We start from the raw sequence: 15,063 nt of genomic DNA, 5'->3' as shown, positions 1-15,063 counted from the left end.
AAGTATGCTTGGGGTATGGAAGTATGTCTTGAGATGTTGCTTCAATATATCCACATAATATTCCTCCCTCATGATTGCAATCCATTTTGTGAGGTGCACCAGTCCCTCTTGACTGATAGTAATTATGGTCAAACAGTTCTATTTTTGTTTCATCAGACCAGAGGACATTTCTCCAAAAAGTTCAATCTTTGTGCCCATGTGCAGTTGCAAACTGTAGTCTGGCTTTTTAATGGCAATTTGGAGAACTGGATTCTTCCTTGCTGAGCGGCCTTTCAGGTTATGTCGATATAAGACTCCTTTTACTGTGGATAGATACTTTTGTACCCGTTTCCTCCTGTGGTGGGCCGGGCGCAGTGCGCGCTAACCAAGGTCGCCAGGTGCACAGTGTTTCCTCGGACACATTGGTGTGGCTGGCTTCCGGGTTGGGTGCGCGCGGTGTTAAGCAGTGCGGCTTGGTTGGGTTGTGTTTCGGAGGACGCATGACTTTCGACCTTCGTCTCTCCCGAGCCCATACAGGAGTTGTAGTGATGAAATAGTAACTACTAACAATTGGATACCACGAAATTGGGGAGAAAAAGAGAGGTAAAAAATGTTAAATAAAGAACAACCTTTCCCTCAACGTAACCAAGACAAAGGAGAGGATTGTGGACTACAGGAAAAGGAGGACCGAGCACGCCCCCACTCATGGACGGAGAGTGAAGCAGGTTGAGAGCTTCAAGTTCCTTGGTGTCCACAACAACAAACTAGAATGGTCCAAACACAACAAGACAGTCGTGAAGAGGGCACGACAAAGCCTATCCCCCCTCAGGAGACTGAAAATATTTGGCATGGGTCCTGAGATCCTCAAAAGGTTCTACAGCTGCAACATCACTGCCTGGTACGGCCTGGCATGGCAACTGCTCGTCCTCTGACCGCAAGGCACTACAGAGGGTAGTGCATACGGCCCAGTACATCACCAGGGCTAAACTGCCTGCCATCCTGGACCTCTTTTTACACCTGCGGTGTCAGAGGAAGGCCCTAAAAATGGTCAAATACCCCAGCCATAGAGTGTTCTCTCTACAGCCGCATGGCAAGCGGTACCGGAGCGCCAAGACTAGGACCAAAAGTCTTCAACAGCTTTTATGCTTAACCTGTTAAGTCGACCCTCTACTTTTTCGAACATTCTGTTAAAAATCGCGCAACATTTCAGCGCCCTGCTACTCAGGCCAGGAATATAGTATATGCATATGATTAGTATGTGTCGATAGAAAACACTCAGACGTTTATAAAACTGGTTAAATCACGGCGGTGACTATAACAGAACGTGCGTTTCATCGAAAAGTGCAGGAATATCTGATCACTGAAAATGGAAATAAATATCCATCCGCGACTTCAAGGAATTGTTCAAAGTGAATCGAATTAAATGAGGCCGAGGTTGCAGTGCCTACAGCTTCCACACGTTGTCTAGAGTCTTGTCATTTGATTCGCAATTGATTCTTGGTCTAACCGAATCAAGGGAATCGATTCCCTCCGGTCTCCGACCGGATGTTTTGGTCGAGCTCTCTCCAAGACATTTTTTCGAAACGGACACCGTTTTTCGACTTTTTGAATTAAAAAAAAAATGACGTTACGTTATGAAACGCTATTTTTTTCCGTTTATCACACAGTCTTCATAGATCGATATCTAGGCTATATATGGACCCATTTAAATCGAGAAAAAAATACCCAATAGTGATTATGGGACATCTAGGAGTGCCAACAAAGAAGATGGTCAAAGGTAATGAATGTTTTATATTTTATTTGTGCGGTTTGTTTAGCGACGACTATGCTAATTATTTTGTTTACGTCCCCTGCGGGTCTTTTGGGGTGTTACATGCTATCAGATAATAGCTTCTCATGCTTTCGCCGAAAAGCATTTTAAATATCTGACTTGTTGCCTGGATTCACAACGAGTGTAGCTTTAATTCAATACCCTGCATGTGTATTTTAATGAACGTTTGAGTTTTAACTAATACTATTAGCATTTAGCGTAGCGCATTTGCATTTCCAGAGCTCTAAATGGGATGCCTGCGTGCCAGGTAGGACCAAGAGGTTAAGACTCCTGAAAAGGTAATCAAATGGCTACCCGGACTATTTTCATTTCTTTACTTATCCATTGTTGATCTAATACCTTTAACTTAAAGATTGCACTGCTGGTTAGTGCCTGTAAAGTAAGAATTTCACTTTAAGGTCTACACCTGTTGTATTCGGCACAGGTGACAAAAACGTTGATTTGGGAAACCTAACCTTAACTCCTAACCTAGCTAACTTAAGCCACCTAGCTAGAATTCTTAACAGATCACATTTTGCAAATTGTAATTCGTAACATAGCATACGAAATGAGTGATGGACATCCTCAAATGAACACATACCATACTAAATGGAGTGTCTCGGATTTATGTACAGAATAATACAAAATGCTCTGAAACCAGGTTGTTGAGCTACATAACTGTGGAAGGAATAAACAAACCACTAAGTTCATATAATATAGGTCATGTTAATCCAGTTATCACAGCAAAACAGTTTCTTTGCTGATGAGAGTTGACTAAAAAGGCACTAAGACTACAGTCTAAATCTAGGCCTGAACGAAAAAGTTACTCTGGCTGGAGAACATCCAGTCAGCTTTTCTGGTCAGTTAGACCTTTCAAAAAAGGTAGCATATAAGTAGAATCACCAAGTCAGGAAACAAGCACCGACCAATGAGTTCCGACACAATATCAAAAATTCTCCCTCTTACATAAATGGGCCCAAATCTGATCAATACAGCTCATTTGAGCCAAATCTGACTGCTCTGAGAGCAATATGAGATTTGTTCAGAGTAAAAAGAGTGATTGGTCTTTGGAGTAGTGACCAGAAATCCACAGAGGGTTTGGAGTAATGACCAGTAATACTAAGAAATGTTGGGATAATGTAATACTGAGAGGGTTTGGAGTAATGAGCACTAATACCGAGAGGGTTTGGAGTAATACTGGAGGGAGGTGCCTGCTCCTTTTTGTAGTTCTACAAAGTTTGCATTGATTTACTTAAAATGTAAACATCCCAATTTAACAGTTGATAGTGTTTAACTTCTCTAGGGTAGGGGCAGCATTTGGAATTTTGGATGAAAAGCATGCCCAAATTAAACTGCCTTATAAGGCCCAGAAGATGGGATAAGCATATAAGTAGTAGATTTGGATAGAAAACTCTAAAATTCCCAAAACTGTTAAAAAAAATTCTGAGTATAACAGAACTGATTTGGCAGACAAAAACCTGAGAAAAAAAAAATCCTACTTCCTGAATGGATTTGTTTTTGTAGTTTAATGCCATTACAGTATCCATTGACTTGGAACTGCAATTCGAGTCCTTATATCTTCCACTAGATGTCAACAGTCTTTAGAAATTGTTTCAGGCTTGTATTCTGAAAAATGAGTGAGTAAGAGCAGTCTGAATGAGTGGACCCTGCTGTGTCAGAGCTTTTTCATGCGCGCGGCAAGAGGGAGTGCCTTTCTTGTTTACCTTTTATATTGACAACATTATTGTCCGGTTGAAGTATTATCAATTATCTAGGCTAAAAACAACCTGAGGATTGAATATTAACATGTTTCTATGAACTTTACGGACACAATTTTGATTTTCTTTTGTCTGCCTGTTTTGACTGAGTTTGAGCTTGTGGATTACTGAAGAAAACGAACAAAACTGAGGTTTTCGGATATAGAAAGAGACTTTAAATCGAACAAAAAATGAACATTTATTGAATAAATGCTTGTCTTGAGTGCAAACATATGAAGATCAGCAAAGGTAAGTGATTAATTTTCTCGATTTCTGACTTGTGTAACTACTTGGCTGGTTACGGTTTGTAATGATTTGTCTGCTGGGCTATGTTCTCAAATAATTGTAAGGTATGCTTTCGCCATAAAGCGAAGTCCCACATACCATAAAGAGTTTAAACGTCTCGTGAACACTAATTCAATATTAGAATTAAACCAAATGAATGCAGGTCCTGGGAAAATAGTTAAGCCATGTTAAAAAGGGATCGATCCCTTTTTCGTCTAAAATGACATACCCAAATCTAACTGCCTGTAGCTCAGGACCCGACGCAAGGATATGCATATTCTTGATACCATTTGAAAGGAAACTGACGTTTGTGGAAATGTGAAATGAATGTAGGAGAATAACACATTAGAGCTGCTCCATCATGTAAGAAAAGCCATAATGTACTATTCCAGGTTGTGCACAATTTAGATTGCACATACACTGCCATCTAGTGACCAAAGTTTTAGACTGATTCAATGAACCATTGCATCAATGAACCATTGCATTTCTGTTCAAATTGTTCAAAATGTGCCTAATTGGTTTATTAATACATCTTCAAGTTCATAACTGTGCACTCTCCTCAATAGCATGGTATTATTTCACTGTAATAGCTACTGTAAATTGGACCATGCAGTTAGATCAACAATAATTTAAGCTTCCTGCCCATATCAGATGTGTATGTCCGGGGAAAGTTTCTTGTTACTTATAACCTCATGCTAATCACATTAGCCTACGTTAGCTCAACCGTTCCGTGGGCGTGGGTGGAGGGCACCAATCCCGTAGAGGTTAAGATTTGGCCTATTAGTTAGACCATCTAACTTCTAAAGACTGTAAAGCTCTTTTGTTATGACCAACACTACCCATATGCCTGAAGAAATAACACTGGTTCATCATTGTGCTTGGGTACGTATGCAGCAAGTAAGCAGCCACAAAAAAATATTGTAACAAATACACTCCCTTGAGGTGCACCAATTAGAGAGAGGGGAAGGGAATGGGCCTCCACTGAGAAATCAGGGTTCAGCCTTGCACTGCCAGAGCAATCACTAGGTGGCTAAGGGACTTGCAACCATCCTTCCTCAATTACTGTACAAACCAGAGGGAAGTGACAACACAGTAGGCCCATGACAAGCACAGCAGCAACATACAATAATGAAGCATCACTGGTACATTGCGTGCTTTGCTGCAGAAGAAAAGTATGGTTGTGGCGTCAAGTTCAGGCTGAGCATTGATATGCTATGAAGTCTTAAGAGTAGAGCACTGCCTTGGAGCGTTGACGTTCTGCTGAGGCTTTGAACAACAATAGGCCGGGCAGAGTAATATGAGAGCTAACAAAAGCCTTTAAGTCTGGCCTTGTACTGTGGTTAAGGACTTCAGGGTCCACATTTTCCACTACTTTCAACAATCACGTTCCATCATACATGGAAGGGTTGATATAGTAAATAAAAAAAATATATAAAATCTTGAACAAAAGCTGTTGTGTTAACAATTATGGCAGCTCTGTGCGCTTTGTTGTATGGCAGTCAACTGACACTGAGCATTCTCTGCAACTTCTGAACTGAATGTGTCATGATTACACTTCCCTGATGTTCACACGAAAGGTTCCAAAACCATCACTGGGAGTGCCCCCACCACTGTGTGAGTGAAAGGTGTGAACAGAAGAAAAAAAAAGGGCAAGGCAGTGCATGTGGAGGGACGATATGACAGTAGGTCTACACCAAGAGAACAGTACTCCCATTATAGACCCAACACAGGCCTGCCCGGTGCCCAGTCCCATAGGGAACGTAGTGCCCATACATGTGCACAGGCACGCAAGTACAAACCTCTCCTTTTTCCCTACCCATGAGGGCATGCAAGGCTATATTCAGGGTGGTGACTGGCACTTACATGCATCACACTGCCACACCCAACTCCATTATGCGAGTTAGGTTAAGTAGAAAACATGGGTCACAAAGTGACCTCTCAAAGAGGAGGTAATGAGCCATAGGTTGTCAAGCTTTCCGTTTTCATAGCTACCACCTGAATACTAGCCGTGAGGCTGAAACTGAGGTAGCAATTTGAGGAACATTCCTGTCTGCACATGCAGGAGGGAGTAGTAGATCTACTGTGAGACTATGAATATTTGGGCCTTAGACATCTGAGGTAATATAAACCACCAGACATAGGTTTTGGGGCAGCAGGTAGCCTAGTGGTTAGAGCGTTGGGCAAGTAACTGAAAGGTTGTTGGATCGAATCCCAAAGATTAAAAAAAATAATAATAATAATAATAAAAAAATCTGACGTTCTGCCCCTGAACAAGGCAGTTAACAGTGTTCCTAGGCCGTAATTGTAAATAAAAATAAATTGTTCTGCCTAGTTAAATAAAAGGTGACATATTTTTAAATGTGGAGAATTACCAACTTTAGAGAAGGACACCATGTTCCTCCCTGTATTCCATATCATGATGTGGTCTTGTCTTTTGGTTGAAACTGTAATGGCCAAACTCTCTTCACCTAATGGACAATCTGTTGGCAGATTCCACTCATGCTCTTTGCAGGTAAACTCCCATGACCTGAAGGCTTTTAACAAGGCCAGGACAAAGCTCCCTGTAGTTCCATAGGGAATGTCAGAATGAGTCACTAAGGTAGCCTATTTCTCCCTGGTGAGTGGGACTGAGGTTAAAAAATAACATTTAAATCTAAAAAAAAAGTGAGCAGAATTACTCGTCTCCTCGTTTGTAAATGTGCTATCCCAAAGAGATTAGAGACAAGAAAGAATATACGGGCTCCATGAAATGCAGGTGGTTGCGACAACATCCATAGATAGATCTTTCCACCAGATGTGGTATAAAAGCTGAGAGCAAACAAGCAGTGTGTCAAAATGGACGAAACAGCTGCGAAAAAGAGAGAGTGAGACCAAATCCATTTTCCCACAGCTGCACCGTTGCCGAGGACAATTTCAGCGATAGCGACAGGACACGACAAGTGTTCATATTAAGCTTTGAAACAAAATTGGTTTACTGTCCCCATCCGAACATAAAATGTGCTACAATACCGAAATGAAACAGATGAAAGTTGACCATTAGAAACAAGAGGGTGCTGTTTAGAGGGACCAACGTGGTGGTTTTTTTCCAGGTGGATGGGTTCTGAAGCAGTTATTACCTAGTGACTGCTTACAATTTATCCAGCAGGCTAAAGGGTTTAAACACCGTTTCCCCATGCTTGTTCAATGAACCATAAACAATAAATGAACATGCACCTGTGTAACGGTCGTTAAGACACTAACAGCTTACAGATGGTAGGCAATTAAGGTCACAGTTATGAAAACTTAGGATCCGAAAGAGGCCTTTCTACTGACTCTGAAAAACACAAAAAGAAAGATGTCCAGGGTCCCTGCTCATCTGCATGAACATGCCTTAGTTATGCTGCAAGGAGGCGTGAGGACTGCAGATGTGGCCAGGGAAATAAATTGCAATGTCTGTACTGTGAGACGCCTAAAGGGAGACAGGACAGACAGCTGATCGTCCTCATAGTGGCAGACCACGTGTAACAACACCTGCACAGGATTGGTACCTCTGAACATCACACCTGTGGGACAGGTACATGACAGCAACAACAACTGCCCGAGTTACACCAGGAACACACAATCCCTCCATCAGTGCTCAGACTGTCCGCAATAGGCTGAAAGATGCTGGACTGAGGGCTTGTAGGCCTGTTGTAAGGCAGGTCCTCACCTGACATCACCAGCAACAACTATGGGCACAAACCCACTGTCGCTGGACCAGACAGAACTGGCAAAAAGTGCTTTTCACTGACGAGTCACGGTTTTGTCTCACCAGGGGTGATGGTTGGATTCAAGTTTATCATCAAAGGAATGAGCATTACTCCGAGGCCTGTACTCTGGAGCGGGATTGATTTGGAGGAGGGGGGGGTCCGTTATGGACTGGGGCGGTGTGTCACAGCATCATCAGACTGAGCTTGTTGTCATTGCAGGCAATCTCAACGCTGTGCGTTACAGGGAAGACATCCTCCTCCCTTATGTGGTACCCTTCCTGCAGGCTCATCCTGACATGACCCCCCAGCATGACAATGCCACCAGCCATACTGCTTGTTCTGTGTGTGATTTCCTGCAGGACAGGAATGTCAGTGTTCTGCCATGGCCAGCGAAGAGCCTGGATCACAATCCCATTGAGCACGTCTGGGACCTGTTGGATCAGAGGGTGAGGGCAAAGGCCATTCCCCCCCAAACTGTCCGGGAACTTACAGGTGCCTTGGTGGAAGAGTGGGGCAACATCTCACAGTAAGAACTGTCAAATCTGGTGCAGTCCAAAAGGAGGAGATACACTGCAGTACTTAATGCAGCTGGTGGCCACACCAGATACTGACTGTTCCTTTTGATTTTGACCCCCCCCCCCTCCTTTGTTCAGGGACACATTATTCCATTTATTAGTCACATGTCTGTGGAACTTGTTCAGTTGATGTTTCAGTTGCTTAATCGTATGTTCATACAACTATTTACACGTTAAGTTTGCTGAAAAAAACTGACGAGCAAGCAGCACCATCAAGGAGCAGTGAGGCCCGCTGTTAGTGTGTGCATGTGTTTGAGTAAAACGTCAAAACTACTCATATTGTTTGATTGATTGGCCCATATTGCAATAGTCATCAATGGACCACACCTTGTTACACAATTGGTGGGCTACGTCAGCATTTTCACACGAATGGTGGTAGTCTAATCGCATTAAAATGAGAAGCGATTAGCCAGGAGACATTGTATCAATTTAATTTATTAAAGGGATGACGAATCAGGCCTACTCGGGCTTGAGAGGATTTTTCCATTTGTAGACCAGCTGTGTCTGCTTGAAAAAATAAATGGAGTGGTTAAGCTACAAGTTTTGCAACACTGACGCAGCCAAACTGGAAATAGTGTTGAATTAATGTAACTTTCCAATAAGCAAGGCCTATGTAACATTATTATACAGTTGACAATCCAAAACATTCTGTAATGCGCGAGGTAAAGCTAACCAATTCTCCATCCGCTTCATAAATGTAAAGAATATTAGTAGGTCCAAGAAAGGTTACTGTAATGCAACAGTCTCCAGTGAATTATTAAAGTCTCTGACTAAGACAGCATTCAATCAGGTTATTTCAGCGAGCAGGCAACAATGTAGCTCTCGAAAACCAGACGGCATTCTGATCCAAAGGTTAGCTACAACGTAGCGAAGCTCGCCACTTCCTTCAGAAAACATGCATCCTACAGTAACAAGTAAATGGCAAGGAGAAACCCATTTAAAATTCACCACTTTTACCTGGTCGAGCGGAAGATTGATTATCTCGCTTATGGGCTGCAGTAAATTGGATCCAGTACAGGATGATGTCGTTTCGGTAGCCATGATTGAAGTCCGTGAATCTGTGCTCCCCTTCCCCGTCGCAGATTCACTCTCCTCCGCTGAGAAAGTGCTTTTGCTACTGCGAAAGGGGTGCCAGGCTAGATGGTCGTCTTCTGCGTTACAACACAACCAAAAGCCACAGTACCAACGACAACAAAGACAGTGTGGGCGGAGGGATATATTCCCAGCCCCTCCCATGACATATCTGGACCTATGGTGTGGGGAAAGTGTTTTTAAGTGACCAATCAGATTTATGTGGATGGAGCAGAAACGATGATGTACATTTTTCCCCCCCAAACGAATCAAATGCTGTCGATATCTCACGTGGACTCCTCCGCATGCACATATGTGGCATTCCACTTTGGAGAAGAGAATATGCATGTTTTTCGTTTTTATCCTTTTCCCCTTTTTCTAACAAAAAGTATAATGGATGTATATTATAGTCCAGTTGGGGTCGATAATGCAACATATTGGATACCAACCGCCGTCAAACCCAGAAGAAGAAGAAGAGAAATTGTGCTTTCAAGACACCTCTATATGCGAACGATTTCTGCCTAGAGCTTCTTAATGGTTTATTTCGATACTTTCCAAGCATGACACTCGGAGTTCATTCGTCCTTTCAAGACTACTTGGAAGTTCCGTACTTGTCTTGAAAGCGGCTAATTTTTCTATGAAGAGTCTGAGTGTGACATTTCCGAGTCTTGAGTTGTTTTGAATACAGCGTTCCATTTTTTTTTGGCCGTAAGGATGAACGTTCAGCAGAACAATTTCACAAACATTATTAAAATGTCTGTTACAGTATCTGGGAAATGTTTTTTACTGTGTATCTTCCCCTCTGTTGTTGTCCCATTGAGCTTGGTTGAATTTTTGGATGACCATATGAAACTATTACCTGCCCAAACTGGTTTCATTTACTTATTTGCAATCTGTTTCGTCTCCAGGATGAAATCATGCTAAATTGAACATTTCAACTGCTACTGCTTTATTTGAGTGTAAACTACATATTCCGTGCGTGATTTCCATCTGGTGGCAATTTTTAGACAAAAAAAAAAACCAAATCAATACATTGCAACAATGCTGACAAATATGCCTGCATTGCACATCACATATGGCACATTCACCTTATATACCATAATTAAATTGCATTCTGCCCAGTGATGCTCTCCCCATAAACGGTGTAAGTGTTTCTAATTGGACCCTCACTGAAAACAACAATATCGTCCAACGGGGTTTTATCACAAATTTGTTTCTGATGAATTGTATGTCATTTGAACTATTATTGTTGGCTGACAAGGTGATATGGGTATTTATATATATTTTTCACCAGTTCAAGTAGGATTGAAAGAAGATACTCAGACTCTCTGGTAGCACTTAGTTTTATGATACAGAAATGACCAGGTATGTGGGTTACTTTAGAAATGACATATTAAAAAGGCAATTACGACCTTAATTATAATCTATGAATTATGTATTTCTCCACTTTCCTCTGTACTAGTGGATACATGTCCAACTGACAGCAACAGGAATGATTGACATTTGACAAGGAAGTATGTCATGCTGCTTATACAGACTGCACCCCCCCTCCTCTGGACACAGCCCTATGAGACACACTAATTTGTTGCAGCACGCCAGTTGCCATGACACAGTTTTCTCCACTGAGATGAGCAGAGAAAAATCCCCTTGACTGTGGTGTTCTGACAGGCATGATGGAGTTGCAAGTAGAAGGGAGGATTTTAAGTGGTCTCCAGGTTCATTCTTCTCTTAATAACTTAAGACATTTTGAGTTTTCAACTGAAATCTGTCATAGTGAGATCCTCATTGGTATAGTGTAGTTATTTTTCATTCAACTTGGCAAAGGGTAGTTCCACAATTACACATATTGCAATGTAGCTTGAGCGCTAAGCAAATTATGAGACTTAATATTTCTAAGACAAGACATTTAACATGATGCTACTGTATATCCTGTTGTCTAGTCCCCTTACCCCTATACATATCTACCTCCATCACTCCAGTACCCCTGTCACCTTACCCCCATACATATCTACCTCCATCACTCCAGTATCCCTGTCACCTTACCCCTAAACATATCTACCTCCATCACTCCAGTATCCCTGTCCCCTTACCCCTATACATATCTACCTCCATCACTCCAGTACCCCTGTCACCTTACCCCTAAACATATCTACCTCCATCACTCCAGTGTCCCTGTCACCTTACCCCCATACATATCTACCTCCATCACTCCAGTATCCCTGTCACCTTACCCCTAAACATATCTACCTCCATCACTCCAGTATCCCTGTCACCTTACCCCTAAACATATCTACCTCCATCACTCCAGTATCCCTAAACATATCTACCTCCATCACTCCAGTGTCCCTGTCACCTTACCCCCATACATATCTACCTCCATCACTCCAGTATCCCTGTCACCTTACCCCTATACATATCTACCTCCATCACTCCAGTATCCCTGTCACCTTACCCCTAAACATATCTACCTCCATCACTCCAGTATCCCTGTCACCTTACCCCTAAACATATCTACCTCCATCACTCCAGTATCCCTAAACATATCTACCTCCATCACTCCAGTGTCCCTGTCACCTTACCCCCATACATATCTACCTCCATCACTCCAGTATCCCTGTCACCTTACCCCTATACATATCTACCTCCATCACTACATTATCCTAGTCACCTTACCCCTATACATATCTACCTCCATCACTCCAGTGTCCCTGTCACCTTACCCCTATACATATCTACCTCCATCACTCCAGTATCCTAGTCACCTTACCCCTATACATATCTACCTCCATCACTCCAGTATCCCTGTCACCTTACCCCTATACATATCTACCTCCATCACTCCAGTATCCCTGTCAGCTTCCCCCTATACATATCTACCTCCATCACTACATTATCCTAGTCACCTTACCCCTATACATATCTACCTCCATCACTCCAGTATCCCTGTCACCTTACCCCTATACATATCTACCTCCATCACTCCAGTATCCTAGTCACCTTACCCCTATACATATCTACCTCCATCACTCCAGTATCCCTGTCACCTTACCCCTATACATATCTACCTCCATCACTCCAGTATCCTAGTCACCTTACCCCTATACATATCTACCTCCATCACTCCAGTATCCTAGTCACCTTACCCCTATACATATCTACCTCCATCACCACAGTATCCTAGTCACCTTACCCCTATACATATCTACCTCCATCACTCCAGTATCCCTGCACATGTAAATATTGTATTGGAATTACTATTTAAACGTTTCCTGTGTATAGAATGCTTACGGACTTTATTGTGATTTCAAATGTCTTATTCTTATTTCTCATTTCTTTCTAGTAATACACAGTTATTGATTATTGCATTGTTGGGTTCTGAGTTTGCAAGAAAGGTATTTCACTCCTTTTCATGTGACATTAAAACTTGAAACTCGGAACAGTAATACTTGCCACATTTCAGTTGTGTACTGATATAGAAATCCAATAGGGGGCACTACTTACAAGCAATTACTAATGTGTTGCCATGACATCATCATGGCAGTGCAGAGGTGGATAAAAAAAAATCTCTTCCCAGCAAGCACATAACCATCTGAGAACCATATGTTCTTTAGAGCTTGTTGAGCGCATGATTGTCCTATTTTGCACACTACATTCCCTCAACTTTTTGTGAATGGTACAGGATAGTTGCTTGGCGTTGGAACATTGTCAGCACATTGGTATTTCATGGCTTAAACAGAATGCTTGCTAAAAGTTCAAACATGGTTACATTTAATTACATTTTTGTTAATGTTCTCAAATTGTTCAGAGAATGTTAAAAAAAAACATTCTTCTGCTGGAATTTCAGTACTTCCGCAGAAAATTCCACAAAAGTTCCCATGTGCTTCTATTTAATGTCATATTCTTACAATATTCTGGGAACGTTCTCAAAAAAATGGTTTGACTTAAGCGATTCTCAGAATATTCAGAGAATGTATGATTCTCTTTTGTCATTCTTGCCAATATTGTGGGAAAGTTTTTTAAAAAAGTAAAAAAATAAAAAATAATTCTACACATGAAAGATCTACTGTTGAACTTTTGTATAATTTAAGCCAGTAGGTTTGAAAGTAGCATTCATGAGCCAAAAGTGCTTCCCAAAAATTGCGTACTACATCACATACAGTACCAGTCAAAAGTTTGGAAACTCCTACTCATTCCAGGGGTTTTCTATATTTTAACTATTTAACTACAATAATAGTGAAGACATCAAAACTATGAAATAACACATATGAAATCGTGTAGTAAACAAAAAAGTGTTAAACAAATCAAAATATATTTGACATTTTATATTATTCAAAGTAACCACCCTTTTGCCTTGTTGACAGCTTTGCACACTCTTGGCATTCTCTCAACCAGCTTAATGCATTTGAGACAATCAGTTGTGTTGTGACGAGGTATGGTTGGTATACAGAAGATAGCCCTATTTGGTAAAAGACCAAGTCCATATTCTGGCAAGAACAGCACAAATAAGCAAAGAGAAACTACAGTCCATCATTACTTTAAGACATGAAGGTCAGTGGTAACTCTGGGTCCTCCTTTGATGAAACTGGATCTCATGAGGACCACTACAGGAAAGGAAGACCCAGACCTCTGCACCTCAGATTGCAGCCCAAATAAATGATTCACAGAGTTCAAGTAACAGACACATCTCAACATCAACTATCAGAGGAGACTGCGAGAATCAGGCCCTCATGGTTGAATTGCTGAAAGAAACCACTAATGAAGGACACCAATAATAAGAAGAGACTTGCTTGAGCCAAGAAACATGAGCAATGGACATTAGAGCGGTGGAAATCTGTTCTTTGGTCTGAAGAGTCCAAATTTAAGATTTTTGGTTCCAACCACCGTGTCTTTGTGAGACGCAGAGTAGGTGAACGGATCATCTCCGCATGTGTAGTTCCTCCCGTGAAGCAAGGAGGAGGTGGTGTGATGGTGTGGGGGGGCTTTGCTGATGACACTGTCTGTAATTCATTTAGAATTCAAGGCACACTTAACTAACATGGCTACCACAGCATTCTGCAGCGATACGCCATCCCATCTGGTTTGCGCTTAGTGAGACTATCATTTGTTTTTCAACAAGACAATGACCCAAAACACACCTCCAGGCTGTGTAAGGGCTATTTGACCAAGAAGGAGAGTGATGGAGTGCTGCATCAGATGACCTGGCCTCCACAATCACCCGACCTCAACCCAATAGAGATGGTTCTGGATGAGTTGGACCACAGAGTGAAAGAAAGGCAGCCAACAAGTGCTCAGCATATGTGGGAACTCCTTCAAGACTGTTGAAAAGCATTCCTCATGAAGCTAGTTGAGAGAATGCCAAGTGTGCAAAGTTGTCATCAAGGCAAAATATGGTTATTTCGTAGTTTTGATGGCTTCACTATTATTCTACAATGTAGAAAATAGTAAAAAATAAAGAAAAACCCTGGAATGAGTACAAACTTTTGACTGGTACAGTATGTGCAGTATGTGCAGATGTTAGCACCACGTCTCTCTCTCTCCCTCACTCTGCCTGTGTCCACTAAGCCTTTGGCCACCCTGCAATGTTATTGAATAACTGGGCAGACCTTTTGCTAGCTTTCACTCAAATGGTAAGGGGCTGAAGCTTGCTGTCTGAAACTCGAAATACTAGGGGACTGGCACACATGGGGACAGTATTTATGCTCATAGATTCTGCATGTATGATCTACACATTGACACATCCAGCCCAAAGCGGGAGCTTTAAAAAAAGACTTAGTCGCCAAAGTACCGTTCAATCTCTTTTAACATCAGTTAGATCAAAATGATCAGAACATGAAGAAAACTTTCCATAACAATCACAA

The 15,063-nt window shown here is 41.8% G+C and overlaps 1 protein-coding gene across 4 annotated transcripts in view; it reads right to left on the bottom strand.

The window, feature by feature from the left end:
• The window catches only part of mboat2a (membrane bound O-acyltransferase domain containing 2a), an 89,201-nt gene extending 79,868 nt beyond the window's left edge, over positions 1–9,333 (bottom strand). For 2 of the 4 annotated variants that reach the window (XM_035752632.2, XM_035752633.2), the window contains exon 1: positions 9,092–9,333. In XM_035752632.2, the coding sequence (XP_035608525.1) occupies positions 9,092–9,175 (84 nt within the window). In that variant the 5' untranslated portion in view covers positions 9,176–9,333. The remainder of the gene's footprint in view (positions 1–9,091) is intronic. The other 2 variants (XM_035752634.2, XM_035752635.2) reach the window with 1 other exon arrangement.
• Between the last annotated feature and the right edge of the window lie 5,730 nt (positions 9,334–15,063).

This window comes from Oncorhynchus keta, chromosome 35 (genome assembly GCF_023373465.1).
Source record: "Oncorhynchus keta strain PuntledgeMale-10-30-2019 chromosome 35, Oket_V2, whole genome shotgun sequence".
Classification (NCBI taxonomy): Eukaryota; Metazoa; Chordata; class Actinopteri; order Salmoniformes; family Salmonidae; genus Oncorhynchus; species Oncorhynchus keta.
Note: the sequence above shows the minus strand (reverse complement) of the source record. Positions and strands in the feature narration are given on the sequence as shown.